The 17,414-nt window shown below is 44.0% G+C and overlaps 1 protein-coding gene across 10 annotated transcripts in view; it reads left to right on the forward strand.

Moving 5' to 3' along the window:
• The window catches only part of LOC115090397 (inter-alpha-trypsin inhibitor heavy chain H3-like), a 110,348-nt gene that overhangs the window by 25,978 nt on the left and 66,956 nt on the right, over positions 1–17,414 (forward strand). For all 10 annotated transcript variants that reach the window (XM_029599434.1, XM_029599431.1, XM_029599432.1 and 7 more), the window contains 4 exons: positions 436–546; positions 3,132–3,260; positions 6,168–6,284; positions 6,492–6,660. In XM_029599434.1, coding sequence (XP_029455294.1) covers positions 436–546; positions 3,132–3,260; positions 6,168–6,284; positions 6,492–6,660 — 526 coding nt within the window. The remainder of the gene's footprint in view (positions 1–435; positions 547–3,131; positions 3,261–6,167; positions 6,285–6,491; positions 6,661–17,414) is intronic.

Consider the following 17,414-nt stretch of genomic DNA (forward strand, 5'->3'; position numbering starts at 1 on the left):
TGTAGCTCATGCATATTCATTAACGCTATCCTGAAAACCAGTCTGGTTTTCGGCCCTTGAGGTTTCAGGTTCACTGGGACATACCATATTGCCCTGGAGCTACATTATCAGGCCATAATGGTTCAGTGGACAGGAAGCAGGCAAGCCCACTTATGGCTCATAACATGCAACTTCATTTGAATGCTACCGAGATGTAAAAATAATTGAAAACATATTCACAAGTGTTAGTTTTTGCCCCACAAATGTGACAAGATAACACTGATTATGAGTCATTTTAATTAGAATGTAAAATCCCTGTCAGCAGAAGATATTTTGAGTTTCATATACACCTATAGTGCACCCCCCCCCACACATACACACACAATTTAAGTCAGGTCATCAGATTCGTGCAACTATGTCTATTTGGCAGTTAATAGGGAGTTTTCAATTTTTCAGATCAATGTCAATATATTTGAGACACAAGGCATCACGTCTTTGGATGCAGAGGGAACATTTATGACAAATGAGTTAATGCAAACCCTGGATGTATCATTCTCTGGCAATACGGTGAGTAAAGCGAAATCATTTTGATGAGGATGTCCAAACTATGACCTAGATTTATCATTTTGCTATAAATTTTGCAAGAATCGAGCCTGCAATTAAAAAAAGGGGCATGGTTAGGGTAATTTTTGAGGTACCACAATGTGCTAGGCTTTTACCACGATTTGGGCTGCTGGAGAGAGAGAGAGAGAGATAAGGCTAGGTTGAGAGTACAATGTACAAATCTCAACTTTGTGTACCTTTCATCACTCCAAATCACACATAATCTTCACTGATGTCTCCTGTGTTGTTCATACTTCTGACTGCATGTAAAACTATCCCCCCAAAACCTAGACCACCACCAAAACCTCACCTTGACTTACTAGTTGCCCCTCCTACAGTGATATAAAAAGTTGACTCGTATGTAGGCCTCCCCAGAGGCGCTTTCTTTCTCTCTCTCAACGCCTGTGTTAAAGCCCTAAAATAATTTGAAAAATTACCCTGTATATGATTTAACTAAGATAAATGAAGAGAACAATTAAAGCTCTTTAACTTGCATAACCATTGGCTTTTGAATGATCGAATCCAGCAGCTGCGGATGCTGTGTGTAGCAAAGATGGGTCAGCTCTGCCTTGGGCAGTACCACATCACTATTAAATAGTTAAGAAGTATCAGATATTTCTTTTGCTCGTTTCATACTTCCCCTTTGAAAACTGCCCTGGGAGAAAAAAGTACTCACAAAGATTTGCACCTGTACTTCCCCCCTTGAAAATAATGTTCGTAGATTTGAAAACGCAATCAGTTTCTCCCCTGACCTAAGCTTGCACTCATCCGGGCAAGAGCTGGGCAATGTTCAGAGAGCCAATTTACCCAGTTAAATTGCTTTTGGAAGCTGCCTGTCACAAACTTGATTCATGCATGAGTGTTTACATAAGAAGATTAACAAATTAGCTTACATTAGACAGCAAAACTCCTCCCTCTGAAATGTTGTCAATCAATTTCCGATAACCTGTAACTCTTACCAGCTCCTCCATACCTGATTAGAAGCCTTAGACTTTAAATGCAACCCCAGCTCAGAGTGCTTGCTGAAGTATGCTAGGGCCACAGTAAATCTCAGGCCTAAATCCCTCTTGCAGTGCTTTTGCCCCAGGATGTGGGTTTTGTCTAATGGGGAGGAGGGGGGGGAAGGCTATTCTTTAAGATTCAAGGCGAGTAGGTGGAATCCCTTCCCTGTGTGTAACTAGCAGCTCTTCAGGATAGGTACACTGAAAAGAACAGGCTGGACTCACTGGTAGGGTGTTCCAAATTAAAAGTTTATTTTGATTGGTTCAAAATAATGAATTTGCATCAACAAAACTGTTCCCATTTACATCCATGTGCAGTCTGTTCTCTTGGATCAACTATCTTTTTTTTTTTTCCTCTCGGTAGAACCAGATCTGGTTCCTGAGATTTGCTTACCCTCCATGAAGTGGAAAGATAAGTGTCCTTGGTAGGCACAAACAGACATCAGCTGTTCACACGAGGACACCACCACCCTCCAACCCCCCCTAATCCTGTCAACAAATAAGAAATGTTTATCTCCCACCCCTCCTTTCAGTAAAATCCAGTCCCAGCAGGTTACCCCTTTTCCCACCCCGAATGATTAAAAAAAAAAAAAAGTTGGTGTATAGGGTACCCCGGACCCTCCAAGTCCAAGAAAACCTTGTTGGGGGTCTAATGGTGACCACCGCTACCCCCTGAAGCCCCCTCCTGCACCCCATTACCTCCAAAATAAGATTAGTATCCAACGGAGGAGTCCGGCACACTTTTCCAAAAGGGTGCTGACCTGACCTTGCCCCTGTCACATGATTAGGGCAAGGTCTGGGCACCAGACCACAGTCACATGGCTGAGGTCTGGTGCCCAGACCTTGCCCCAGTTATTGAAAGGGGGATGGGGGATACACATTTTTATATGTTGGCAGAGTTGGGGGGAGGGAGCCGTTGTCAAGTGAACAGCTGATTTCTATTTTTTACTTTGGATGTCAGTTTTGACTTCCCCCTTACATCTTTATACTCTTTTTTGCTGTGGTTTTTAATGTTTTCCTGCCCCTTTACATCTAGCGCAGGAGTACTGGGACCCTCATTAGGGTCTTGATGATCCCTCTTTAGATTACCATTTTCTCAGGAGGTGTAGTTAAATTAATATGACTGACAACTTTCTAAGTCATCTACATCCATTTATTTACATCAAATTAAATATGCATGAGCTGCAAGCAAATCCCATGCAAAGCAGGTCATTAGAATAGGGGTGGGAACATTGACAAAAATTTGTAAATTATCGCAATTATCACACGATATCACCGCAGTAGGGCCGTATCAAATAACATACAGCGTATATCACGCCATATATGCTGTTCAACGCACATTATAGCCCTACCATGGCTTGATGTATCACTCTATTAGAGACCTAAATTTTGGCACTGAGCATCCTTTGGATATTGGACTCCTTTTGTAAACACTAAAGTCCTCTGCCATTCCCTAATCTCAAAAATCTGTTTTACTGTTGCATGCCTGCATGCGTCTACCCTAGGACCCCCCCATAAAAGATCTAACCTCACATCCTCACTCTGCAGGGCCACGTTTCATTCAAACCAACAGTTGATGACCAACGCAGTTGCCCAGAGTGTCCCACTACTCGGCTAGATGGAGAATTAATTATTAAATATGATGTGGAGAGAGCACATTCAGCAGGAGATATACAGGTATGGAACCATGGGCTCTTAAGAAGTAATGGCAGTTTATAACAATATACAGTGAGTTAAAAAAAAATGGGGGTGTACCGAATTTACTAACTTTAAAAGGTGTGTCCAAAAATGTAACAGTAATAACATTTGAAAAACTCTGTTTTAAAAAAATTGGAGGCAGTTGGGATTTTTTTTTTTTTTTTTTGCTTTTTATTACTTTTAAGTTTTTGGACTCAGCTTTTAGAATTAGCAAATTTGTTACTTAGACACTTTTTGTACCTATTTTCAATCATAAGTGTGTGGATTGTTTTTGCTTCTATTTCTGGTGTATGCAATTGTATTGATATAGAAAGCAATGGAACAAAACAAAAATGCTACACGTATTGAAACAGGTGTCACACACAGTGAATTAATGGATCTAGTCAGCTGAGTACATCAAAATGCAAGACATTGAGCCTAAAACGTAAGAGAAGACAAGGTCCGATTGATTGGTAGCCCCTAATGTTTTCACAGATCCTAAATCAGCTTCCTCAGGACTGTGGTTTCAAATTTGTTGAAAAAAAATATGCTGCCTTCCCTCTTCTGCCAACAAGGAGGGAAATTTGGTAACTACTTGCACAGACTACTTTTCACCTGCAGATCTTAGCCCAGATTTTTTAAACAGATTTACAGGCGTAGGGACACTTTGAAAATGTGTGGATTCATGGGGTACGTGCATAGAAAGACTTGCGCAAAACTATATCTGCTCGAAATAAAAATAAAAAGTATATATATAAATCTTAAATCTTTTTCCCGCCCTAACTCCACTCTGCCCCCCTCCGAAAAGCCAACTTCAATTGTGAGTAAAAGCATGCATGAAACTGAGTTTTGTGCATACTTTTATGTGCAGAACTCCCAGGTAGATTTTTAAAGCATGATTTATGCACCTAAAACAGGGTTTTATGTATGTAAGGTGCTTCAGCCCCATATGCCACACACACCTTGAAGATAAAATATAACTTTCAAGCTATTCATCTTTGCATTTGAGTGGGTGCCATGGGCCAGGAACTCTGGGAATGTGCACCCCACTGTTAGGAAAGGGAAGAGCTCCTGGTATTTACGACTCTTGGTTATAAAGATCAGGGCTGGATATCAGATGACGGTGCCTATAGACAGAGGATTTAACTGAAGGGCTTCCCTCCTTCTTCTCCCCCTGGAAAGCAGAGTGCAACAGGGGGAAATCCCAGTTTTTGGACTCTTTCAGAATGTAATGCCTTAGACACGTGCTTATCTTGCCCATGCCTAAACCCTGCCTTGATAGAGACCATGAACTTATTTGAAGCCTTTTTGTACCTTGAGACCTTAATGCTGTGCAAGATGATCAGACAAAGATTTACTGTCCAAGATGCATGGAACTTGTAGAAGTGGAGGGGCATAGGCTGAACATACTTTACAGCCAGATTTAATAAGGCTTTGGAATAATTGGTCATGGAAACTAGAGATGTGTATCGTGTGATCGATCGTCTTAACGATCGATTTCGGCTGGGGGGGGGAGGGAATCGGATCGTCGCGGTTTTGTTTTTTAAAATATCGTGTAAATCGGGGGAGGGCGGGAAAACCGGCACACTAAAACATCCCTAAAACCCACCCCGACCCTTTAAAATAAATCCCCCACCCTCCCGAACCCCCCCAAAATGTCTTAAATTACCTGGGGTCCAGTGGGGGGGTCCCGTTGTGATCTTCCACTCTCAGGCCACGAGTGCGTTGATAGAAAATGGCGCCGGCGCTACCTTTGCCCTGTCATATGACAGGGCAAAGGTAGCGCCGGCGCCATTTTGGTTCCTGTCCCCGATGTCACGAGCGTAGAAGATCTCTCCCGGACCCCCTGGACCCCCAGGGACTTTTGGCCAGCTTGGGGGGGGGCCTCCTGACTCCCACAAGACTTGCCAAAAGTCCAGCGGGGGTCCGGGAATGACCTCCTGCACTCGAATCGTGTTGCCGTAATGAAAAATGGCGCTTTGCCATACTGCAATATGGCCGGCGTCATTTTGCAAAATGGCGCCGGCCATTTTGCAAAATGGGAGTTAACAGGGAGTTAGCGCGCACTAACTAAAAATCGATTTTTCGCGAAAAAAAAGACCCGAACCGAAAAAAACCAACATTTTCCATGGCGGCCGAAAAATGAAGAACGACACGAACACAAAAAACGATGCACATCTCTAGTGTTTGGCACTAGTAATCATAGCAAAAGTCCACGGGTAAGTGTGCATCAATTATTGCCCCAGGAAAAAAATATCCATAGAGAATTGCGCCTGATTTTTTTCTGCGGGTACTCTTTCAGATCAAAATAATGCACTTAGCTTTGGAAATCCAAAATGATACAAGTTGTTGCCTCCCCTGACTTAGCTCCACTCACCAGTGCAGTTAAGACTATGCACGTTATAGAACAATGATTGCAATTGTACCCCTGTGGAGGGCAGGCAATTTTCAAAGAGCCCGTTTCTGAAGGTAAAACATTGTTTCACCCAGGTCATGGGCTTTGCAAATTGCCCTCTAAAAGGACATGGGAGCCTCATAAAACTGGCCACCTTTGGGAACAAAAGGCATATCGCCAAGTGTCAAAAATGACATCCTACTGGTCCATTCCATCAATGCTGTCACGCACGAGATCACAAACTGGGCAAGGACCATTAGGAGGCCAGTGGGCGTGATGTCATTAGTCACCTCTCGAAAGCACCAGCTGACCTTTGGTGGGCGCAGGAAGAGTGTGAAAAATCTCAAAACCGACTCCGAACTGAAACCCTGCTATTTTTTTTAAGAGGCTAGCTGCCTTTCCTTAGCACGTGAAGTTGAACTTTTGGAATGCAGCTCCATGACTAGCCGATGGCGCGCTGTGGCAATAATCTCTTGTTCCTATGAGAAAATAATCCTTATTCTGTTTGGCAGGTTGTCAATGGATACTTTGTGCATTTTTTTGCGCCTGAGAACTTGCCACGGGTGCCTAAGACGGTAGTGTTTGTGATTGACATTAGTGGATCCATGATGGGACGCAAAATTCAGCAGGTACTGTAACCTGGCTCTGCATTTTCCCTTTATTGCACTGCTGTTTTCAGGAGTATTCTTTCCACTGCTTGCATGTGGCTTGTAGGAAGAAAATCTATTTTTTTTTCATCTGCAAGTGTTAGCTCTCTGTAGCAGAAACTTTGGACCCATGTGATCTCCCTCACTTTGAAAAATGCTGCTTAGCACTGAGCATCTCTATTTTTTCAGACCAAAGAAGCACTTTTGAAAATATCAGAGGATATTTCTGAAGATGATTATTTTGATTTCATAATATTCAATTCCAATATTAAGCTTTGGAAGAAATCATTGGTCAAAGCCACAAAAAAGAACATAGCAGCATCTAAAGCCTTTGTTTCTGAATTAAATGCAGCTGGAGGTAAGTGGAACAGCGTCGGACAGTCTAAAACATTATTATCAATATTACTGTTATTTCAGTACTTCTATGACCCACATGGGATTGAAAGTCAACTAGCAACAACTGGAAGTAACAAGGAGAGAGAAATTAGAACTAGGCTTAAATCGGTTTGAGGAAGGAGGGAGATCTCATAGGAGTAGCATCGGATATCTATGTGTGGCTGTGCATAGCGGAAGGAAACTGAGAAACTGCCACGAGCAGTACGTGCTGCAGCGTTACTGTCAACAGCTTATTTTCTAGCTGGGGGCTTTAAGACCTGAGCCTTCAGTCTTCTGAATCCAAACCCGGGACCTTACCACTGAGCTGAAGGAACAGCTTCCCTAGCTTTCAGGCTAGTAGACTAAAGTGTACCCAACTTTGTGTACAGGTTGGGTGCTAGCATGCGCTATTTTGATACTGGGAATTCTATGCAAGTAAGCCCAGTAACAAATTTACATGCATACTCTCCTAATTTTAAACTATGCCTCACTGAGGTGAAGTACTTTTTTTTTTAATTTGCAAAATTGAATTTGTGAAGTATTTTTATTTTTTTTTGTATAAACAATTTTTATTGGCAAACTAGAATTACACTCATCTAGAACTTACACAATCAAAGGTAATACAATATCAATGTAACACGTGTATGACAAAGATATAGCTTTGAGACCAAATAATTGGACTTAATTACAGCCAAACGTTTTGTTAAAAAAAAGTGATAATGACAATGATAATAATAATGATAATGGTAAACCCCCCTCCCCTCCCCCATCACAACCGAATGTACATCATGGGGAAGCAGGGAGCGATAATTGAGAAAGAAAGAAAGGAGTCAAGATACCAGTTACAGAACACATAGTTCATAGCACATAGGGCGTACAAAGACAAAGGCAGGCCCAGGGTATGGAACAATGAGACTCAAGCACCCAGATTAAGCTTCAAGAGTGTAGTAAACCCGGGGTCAGCTAAGATAATGGAATTGGGTAGCATCAGTAAGTAAATAGACTTTATGTGTAACCAGGAGGACCAGAAAAACAAACAGCAAACAACCGATCAAATCAAACCAATCCCAGCTAGGAGACGTTATCAATTAGGCTTGTTCATCTAACCATAGTTTGTATGGGCTCCATGTTCTTGTTCTGTGGAAAGCGGGTAGTCGATCTTGGTGTACTGCAGCGAGCCTGCCCTGTTGGTAATACGAATAAAGGCGTTGCTGTATGCTGGCCAAGGGAGGTGCTTGGATGTGTTTCCAATCGAGCACTATTTCAGCCCTAGTTGCAATAAAAACGTGTAAAGCCAATCTTTGCATGTCTTAAGTTCTGGGATTGGGAGACCCAGAAGGATATGCCAAGGCTTGACAGTCATAGTCAGACCCAGAATCTGAAATAACCACTGAAACACCGATTGCCAGCATAATTGGATCTTGGGGCACATCCACCAAATATGGTAATAACTACCCGATACCCCACATCCCCTCCAACAAAGGGCCGATATAGCGGGTATAAACCTGTGAAGTGCTACTGGAGTGTAGTGCCAACGATAAAGCAACTTGTAGCAATTTTCTTGCAGCCCAGCAGAAATGGAACATTTGTGTGCCATGATGTGTATCATCTCCCATTCCTGATCATCCCGAGGCGACTGAAAGTCGGTATTCCATTGCGTTCGGTATTTCTGTATTCCCGAGTGTCTACCATTAATAAGGGAATACATTTTTGATATATCTCCTCTATGCGTGGATGTGTGCTGACAGAACATTTCAAACAGGGTACCCCGTGTCCTAATACTTCCGGCCCTGAGTCCCTTATGAACAAAATGGTAAATTTTAGCATATAAGAGGAAGTCTGTATCTACAAGGGGGTAGGCAGTACAGAGTTGATCTTTAGTGAGAAGATTGTTCTGCTGAACAATGTGTCCCAGTCGGTGGATACCAGCCGCCATCCCCAGTTGCGTGGACTTGGAACGATTGGAGGATGAGACAATCATATTAGTAAAGATGTGGGTCATTAAGGAATACTGTTCAGACCCTACTAGTGTTGCCCTCCATTTTTGCCAAACTTTTAGCGTGGTTCTCATCGCAAAGGGGAGACAGCGCACATTTCCCCAGGAAGGTTGGGGTTGCCAGAAAATCGCTGTTATCGGGAAATTCCCCATTAGTGCCTGTTCTAAGCAGACCCATTGTGGAATGTCATACGTGCGGTGAAGGGCTACCATCGCTCGGAGTTGTGCGGCACAGTAATACCAAGCCAAGTTGGGTAGTTGTAATCCCCCTCTGTTCTTAGGCTGATACAAGGTAGTCCTAGTGACCCGCGGGGGCCTTTTACTCCAAATAAACCCGCATAACATTTGCTGCCATTGCTTTAATATAAGTGAAGGTATGAGAATAGGAATTGTAGTAAAGAAGTATAAAAAACAAGGAAGAATGTTCATCTTTACTATGGCCAATCTCCCTAGCCAAGAGTGAGTATGTTCCAGCCACTTTTCCAAGTTTGCCTGTATGGCGGTTATCAGGGGCTTGTAATTCAAATCAAATAATTGATTTGAGTGAGACCCCAATCTAACCCCTAGGTATTTAAGCAAAGTATCAGCCCACTTGAAATGAAATTTCTGGTTTAAAGCACACACCACCGATGGGGATAGGGTCAGACTGATAATTTTGGATTTCTCAAAATTAACTTTCATACCAGATATGGCCGAGAACTGTCCCAATTCTTCCACAACTCCTGTCAATGAGGAATCAGGATCTGTAAGAGTGAGCATAACATCATCTGCAAATAATGAAATTTTATAGTGAGCATCACCCATAGCTACACCCTGTATGTTAGTCGCTCCCCTTATGCGTATGGCAAAAGGCTCTAAAAAGAGAGCAAACAATAGGGGAGATAAGGGACAGCCTTGTCTAGTCCCCCACCCGATTGCAAATGGGTTCCTGTAGCTACCATTTACTTTGACTCTAGCGGATGGTTGTTCATACAACTTATGTATCCATCCTAAGAATGATTTCCCAAATCCCATAATTTGTAACGTCTGGAAGAGGAATGGCCAGTGGACCAGGTCAAATGCCTTTTCAACATCCAGGGCCAATAAAACAGTGGGAGTGCCAGTCTGGTGAACGAGGTCCATTATGTCCACTATTCTTCGAACATTGTCGGGCGCTAAGTGCCCTGGAACAAAACCCACCTGGTCATTATGGATCAAACCTGGCAGAACCCCATTCAGCCTAGCCGCCAAAATCCTAGCCAAAATTTTTAGGTCTATATTGATTAAGGATATTGGCCTATAGGAACTGCACCTAGAGGGGTCTGTCCCTGGTTTAGCCAATACAGTGATACCTGCTGTATTAGAGTCTATTGTAAAGGAAGTCCCATTCAATAAGGAGTTAAATGCATCAGTCAATTGTTCCTTGAGAGATGATGCAAATTTTCGATAATAAGTACCTGTATAGCCATCCATCCCTGGCACCTTCCCCAGTTTTAAGTTTTTTTTATGGCTGCCAGCACTTTTTGAGGTTCAATGGCCCTATCTAGAAACCCAGTTTGAGCAGATGTAAGTGTAGGCAACTGTATGGACTGCAAATAATCAGAAATATCCCCCTCCACTATGGAAGCATCCGGTGAGTATAATTGGGAGTAAAAATTAGTAAAGGAGTTACGTATATCCTCTGGCGTGGTAACCAACTGCCCACTCTGATCATAAATTTTGGCTACTACTGTTTGGGCCTGAGCTGCCCTCAGCTGCCTCGCCAGGTATCTCCCCGCCTTATTGCCCCTTCAAAGAATTGCTGTTTTAGCAGAGTCAAGTGGTGACTAATTGCTGCATCATCCAGGGATCGCAACTGGTCTCTGACCTTCAATATTTTTTGATAAGTCACAGCAGATTGCTGTGACTTATTGTTGCTATGGTTGTTGATAATTCCAACACCCATAGTTTACGTTAGTGTTCCCGTTCCTTATTACAATATGCCGCTCGGGCAGTACAGGAACCCCGTATTACTGCCTTTGAGCATTCCCAAATCGTCAAGGGAGACATGTCCTCCATCTGGTTTTCTCTAAAATAATCTTTTAGTTGATTCTCCACCTGAGTGACAAAGGTGGAGGCCTTAAGTAGGTGGTCATTAAGTCTCCAAGGGCGATACCTTGACCCCTTATCCCCAAAGCAGCACTCCATCCATACTGGTGCATGATCAGACCATATAATTTGATCAATATCCACCCCTCAGACCCTAAGCTGAAATGATGAGGATACAAAGAAATAATCAATTCTGGAGTAGGTGCAGTGTGGATTGGAATAAAATGTGTAGGAGCGAGAATGCGAGTGTCTTTGTTTCCATACATCTACAACACTCCAGTCATCCATAAAGGTCTGCCACCTCCGCCGCACCTGAGGAACTGAAATGACACCAGAACTAGAATCCATAGACGGGTCTAACACAAAATTGAAGTCTCCACCCAGGATAAGATCCCCTTCCAAATGTTGTTATTAAGATTAGTAATAAAGGGGAGATGTTGAGTGTTGGGAAAGTATACATTAAGCAGTGTAAGAATTTGCTTGCCTACCTTGATTTTAAGGAGAATGAATCTACCTTGAGGATCATAAACATATGATAATTCCTCATAAACAATTGTCGAGGAAAATAATATCCCCACCCCAGCATATCTGTTATCCTTTGTACTAGCAGCCCAGTGAGAATTAGGGAATTGAAGGAAAGCCAGTAGATTCTCGTGGTGTTTCCGGACATGTGTCTCTTGAACAAATACAATGCTGGCCCTTTGCCTTTGGAATTCCCTCTTGAAATCAATCGTTTTCTTGGAGTGTTGAGCCCTTTAACATTTAGTGAAAATATTGTAGATGCCATTTACCCTAGTGTAGTTTTTAACCAGTGCTAGTGCCCATACTCTGATCCCAGGCTATGAAATCTTTTCATTGTACCCCCCAGGGATCAAGTATCCGCAACCGCTCCCATGCACCCTGAGATTCCCACTTCTATCCCCAATATAAACAAAGAATAATAATGACATCCGGTGTGTCCCCTGTACATCCTATTGTATCCCTGAAACCTCCTACATGATACTTCTCTCCTGGGAGCCTGGAACATTCCACATACAACGGAGCGTCTCCACCCCCATTTTCTCCCGAGCTTGCACAGAAAATTATTGAGAATTACATAAACACTGAAAACCCGTCATAACAATAACACTGTTTATCGCACAACTTTCAATGATTTCAATTTTAACTGAAGAGAGCAAACCGTCTTTGGAACGAACACTCAGTCCTAGTGTTTGCTATCGCAGCTTTATCCCAGCTGCACGTGGAAGTAAATCCACATAGAAGTGAATGTTCTATCATCCCTGCTCTGGAGTTGTTGATCGGCTGGGGTCCGGCTGTCATCAGAGCCTCTTACCGCCCTTGCCTGCCTGTTGCCAATGAGGTGCTGCGTCAGGCTTCTGTGCCCGCCATTTTGGGAGCGTGAAAGGAAACTGGCAGTTGCACTTGATTGAAGGCCTTGACTGCCTCCATAAGATTTGCAATTTTGTACGTGATGCCTTGTATTTGAAAATTTAACCCAAATGGGTAGGTCCATCTATATTTTACGTCCTTCTCCCGTAAGACCGCTGTGACCTCCCGGAGCTCATAGCGCTTCTTAAGTGTAATCGCCAAATCTTGATAGATAGAAAGTCTATGATTGCGCCATGTGATTTCCTTCTGCCTTCTAGTGATGTTGTAAATTTGTTCCTTGAGAGGGTAACTAGTAAAGCACAGAACAATGTCCCGGGGGCGCTGGTCATTTCTTGGGCCCAAAGCGCGGTGCGCCCGCTCGAAACGCACTTCAGGTAAAATGGTGTCCGACGTCGTAATGTCTGCACCGCTCTGCGATAATAAGAAGGAGCATATTTGGGCCGCCACCTCGTGCACGTCTGTGAACTCGGGAAGCTCCGGGACTCCCCTTATGCGCAAGTTGTTCCGTCTACTCCGATTCTCAAGGTCCTCTACTTTGGCTTGCAGTGCTTGTATTTCGGAGGATGAAGCTATGTGCCGAGTGGTTAGGTTGTTAATAGCCTCTCCTTGGCCCTCTATGCGGATTTCCCCCTCGTCCACCCGATGCCCAAGTGCTGCTAGATCGTCTTTTATTTCTGCTACCGATGCCATAATGTCCAGCTTATACTGTTTTAAATCGGTTCTCAGATCGGGCCGGGCCTCACCTCTCGTGAGCAGGTTCGCTATAGCCGGGCTTCCCATGTTCGCCAGGTCCTCCGTGTTACCGGCTAGAGCCGCGGCCTCTTCTTTATCTGGGCCCCGAGGATCGTCGCATCTTGGCCCAGCTCTGTATGATTTTTCCCATAGGAAAACTGGCGAAGTCCGTGGTTTTCCATTTTGAGGTCATCGGGATTGTCGGTAGAATAAATCCGTGCGCTATGTCGGTTATATCAGCCAAGATTTGGGGTTGTTACTGCAAATCACCGGGTTTTAAGGCTCGGGAGGAACGTTGCTGAGCAATTATATGTCTGTCCGCATCGGATGCCAACAGCGTCCCCCAGAATTTGTGAAGCATTTTAAGCACAAACGAGCTGCTTTGCATAACTTTGCTTTGCAGTCACTTCTTAGCAATGAATTTGCATTTAACTTCACTTAAAAGAAAAACTACATGAGAAAAAAAATAGATATTTGCAGTAAAATACGCAAATTGTTTATTTATGTATATATATATATATATATATATATATACACACACTAGCTGTACCCGGCCACGCGTTGCTGTGGCTCAGTCTGGTTAAATGGAAAAGAAAGAAAAGAGAAAGTGCACATTTCGAATATGGTTAATTTCACAATGCTTGTGGGTATACAATATTTTTTGTTGTTCCACTGTCTGTGCAGATATAGAGATTATCTGGTTTGCTGACTCTAGAACACGCAACATATAATTGACCATGTGAGAAGCAACCCGTGTCTAGATGTAAACCGCATAAATCTAGAAATGAGAAAGAATGAAAAAAGAAAAAACATAAACTATACTCACTAAATGAACGGTATGGTAAACAACACAGCTCAATTCCAACGCAATGTCACACGAAATAAATCAAAATGAAAATAAATCGAAATCTATGAAAATTCAATTTAACAATGCAATCGGAAACATTGAAAAGGAATTGTAAAATATTTAGTCCAAGCCATTAAGCCCGTTAAAAAGGGCGAGATTTTTGTCCCCTCTCCTCCCATGTCTTTGCTTTGCTCTGCTCCTCCCCCCCTCCCCCCCAGCACCACAAAGGGCCAGAGGCGGCAGCGGTGGTAGGAGCTGCAGCGGTGGCAGAGGGGGATCTCACGAGGCGTAATGGTCCTGCCATCCCAACTCCCTCCCCCCTTCCCCGGTGGTGGAGGGACAGGCTCAGACCCCTTTCACTCTATCCTTACAGGCCCCAACGCCTTTGCTCTCCCACTCCCCTTTACACTGAACCCCTTCCTCTGTAACCTATAAGTGGAGAGCTGGGGGGGGGGGGTAGAGAATCTCTCTCTCATACAGCTCCCTACATAGGCTTCCTCTCTCTCTTTCACATACACTCCTCCCTCTGTCCCTCACACACGCACGCCCAATCTCTCTCACACACATACACAATCCCTCACATAGTCTCCCTCTCTCTCTCTGGCACTCACACTCGCCTTCAGTGCACATTACCACACTTCTCTCTCATACAGTTAAAACGGGCGAGATTTTTGTCCCCTCCCCACCTAAGTCTTTGCTCTGCACTCGCAAGAGCTTGCAAAGTTCCCACGCCAGTTGTGTCTGGGAGAGAGAGGAAAACACTCCGCCCCCCCCCCCCTCACAAAGGGCAGGCGGCAGGCACTGCAACAGATCTGGGACACGTAGCCTAGCTTACTTTGCTCTTTCTGGCAGACCTGTGCCTTTAAGAAATCTGATCGGGGGCTTGAGAGGGAGGCGGGAGCAGGGCTCTGGCTTTCACTTTTGTCACCGTGCTTTGCTGGGAGTGAGGGTGGAGCGATGCCCATGTAAACTCTTCCCGTGGCAGCTGAGACCCACGGGCGGGCTGACAGCACTGCCTCTCCCCCCCCCCCCCCCCGGCAGTTGCGGGATATTTACTTGGCTTCTCCTTATCAGCGGGACTCAGGGGGCAGGGGAGGAGGGCGAGCTGTTCTCTGTTCAGCTCTTTGTGCTTTGGCTGCTGCAGGCTGCAGCTGCTTGTGATCTCTTGACAGCCGCTTTCTACTGCATTTGCTCTGCTCCGGCTGTCCCAACTCCCTCCCCCCTTCCCCGGTAGTGGACGGACTGGCTCGGCGATTCTTCTACCCTTTCCTCCTCCTGTGTGTAACTGTCCGGCAGTCCCTACTCCCTCCCCCCTTCCCCAGCGGGGGAGGAATGGGCTGAGCCGTTTCTCGGAGCAGCGATTCGTCTGCCCTTTCCTCCTCCCCTCTGTGACACCCAGCACATAGTGCAGAGCTCAATGGTCCGCACCTGCGCTGTAGAGCTGCTCTCTACTGTGCATTTGCAGTCCGTCGGTCAGAGCCCATTTATATTGTAGATAACGTGTGTTGCTTGTACGTCCAACAGATGGCGCTGTTTTTCCAAAAAAGCATGTTTTTACCTGTCACAGGTGTGACATCTATATAATATAGGTATATAAAAACACATGCGTATTCGAATGCAACGTTGTGTCAAAATTTCAAAGCAATCGGTGAAGAATTTTCAGAGATTTAAGATTTTGAACAAACAAACATTTACATTTTTATTTATATAGATTTATTTGTATGTCTCCTAAACCTTGGCCCGAGGCGGCTCACATCAAAACACACACAATAATTTAGTGCATAATACATCATATTAAAACAAACAAAAAAAAAAAAAAAGAATAAAATAAATACAAAGTCATCATTATGCCTGCTAGAATCAGTTCATCATCAGACTCTGCTTATGTAAATGCTTGTGTGAACAAAAATGTTTTATTGCATGACAAACAGCAAATAGTCTGTGTATAATTTTGCAAACATGATTACATGTGTTTACCATTTTATCAAGCTTAACTCATGTTAGTTCATTGACCTCTTTGTTAGCAGCAGATCCTGATGCACTTTCAGCCTGGTTGCTCAAATCCCTCCCGTTATCATCCTGTCCTTATCGCAGGAATTTAAAGCTTTTTAGTGCATCTCATCAAATGCCAGTATGGCCTGGAAAGTAGGCCTGTGTAACGGCATAGGACTGGTAATTCTTAAATAATTTCACAAATAAATCTGTAGTCACACATATTCAGTGTTGCAGCCCCTTGAGGAAGCCAAAACTCAATGAAACAAAGGCCCTTTGTAAGGTGTTTCTGATCCTTTGTAATTAAACAATAGGTTTTTTAAGTCTGCTGATATTTCTAGCCAACTAAATTTCTCAGTCTACTTTGGTTCTGTTCACGGTGGTAACAAGCGTGTACTGTCCTGCAAAGAATTTCTCACTTGTTTATGAACATTTGATTCCATATATTGGTAGACTTGGGCACATTTCATTGCACAGCAAGAAGCTTTCAGAAAGCCCAGTAATATGTGATTGTTGAATATTGGACTCTGTATATGCATTTTGGACTGGGCTGATGCTATCTTTTTTACTGCCCCGTGCGAACAATTACTGTGCTGCCCCTTCCACCTCTCTCTGTTCATCCAGTCTCTGTTCTGGGCCTGCCAAATCAAAGCAGAGCTCCCTCCAGCGATCTAAACTTTAACAACTGACAACTCCCCACACCCCCTGAATCTTCTCCCCTCCACTGGAACCCATGGCCGGTGCAAGAGTAGTAGGTGCCCTAGCCTAGATGAATCTATTTGTCCCCTCCCCCAGTTAAGAATTATGCATTTATAATAACAGATTTTACATGGAAAACAATATTCAAAGTACAGTCTTCTGAAGTTAAAAATATTGCTTATGTGGACACCCCCAGGTCTCCACCAGGTTCCCTAGATTCCTGTTCCGGGTTTTTCCAGCTTAGAGGAGGATACCATTTCTGTGCAGCACCTTCCCTTGAAGGGGGTGGGGGGATGGGGACGATATTGGCTTAGTCGGTCAGTTTGAGAGCTGCTTTCTGAGGAAAGAGGAGTTATTTTTGCTGAGTTAGGGCCTGCCACCCTGACTTGGGACGTTTTTCTGTTGGAGGAGGTTCTGTACAGTGCACTGTGAGGATCTGCCTCCCTATTTGAAGCCAGACATTACTAAGAAGTTTTGGCTGTTTTAAGGATTTCTGACTGGTGTGAAGCCCTGGTCCAGTCCTCGTGAAGGATAAATCCCCTGATCCGGATGCCAGGTTGCTGGAGACCTGTTATCCCTGTCCGGGCAAGGGACGGAGCTGCAGTGACAGTGTCACCCCCAGATTGAGTTTCAGACTTATCAGTATTTTTTTTTCTCCTTTTTGGTTGTGAGGTGGTTTTGATCCACCCCTTCCTCACAGGGAAGCTGGGTTGTGACAGCTGTTTTCCTGATCACATCCGACATTTCCTTCAGAGAAGTCACATCCATAGGGTGTTCGGGAATAAGGAGCAAAGACTTGGAGACTCACCGCTGGATCTTTAGCCTTGGGGTACAGGATACAGGCTTGGGGTGAAGAGGACTGAACTTTAAGGACTCCGGTAGGATGTTTTTGGGATAAAAGGAGATCCCGTCACTTATAGGAGTTCCTTGGCTCACTGGGACAATTTATGCACTCAACACAGAAGTGACAAGCCATCATGCCAGGAACCTGAGAGCAAGGACACATAATATACCA

The sequence above is a fragment of the Rhinatrema bivittatum genome, chromosome 4 (genome assembly GCF_901001135.1).
Source record: "Rhinatrema bivittatum chromosome 4, aRhiBiv1.1, whole genome shotgun sequence".
Lineage (NCBI taxonomy): Eukaryota > Metazoa > Chordata > Amphibia > Gymnophiona > Rhinatrematidae > Rhinatrema > Rhinatrema bivittatum.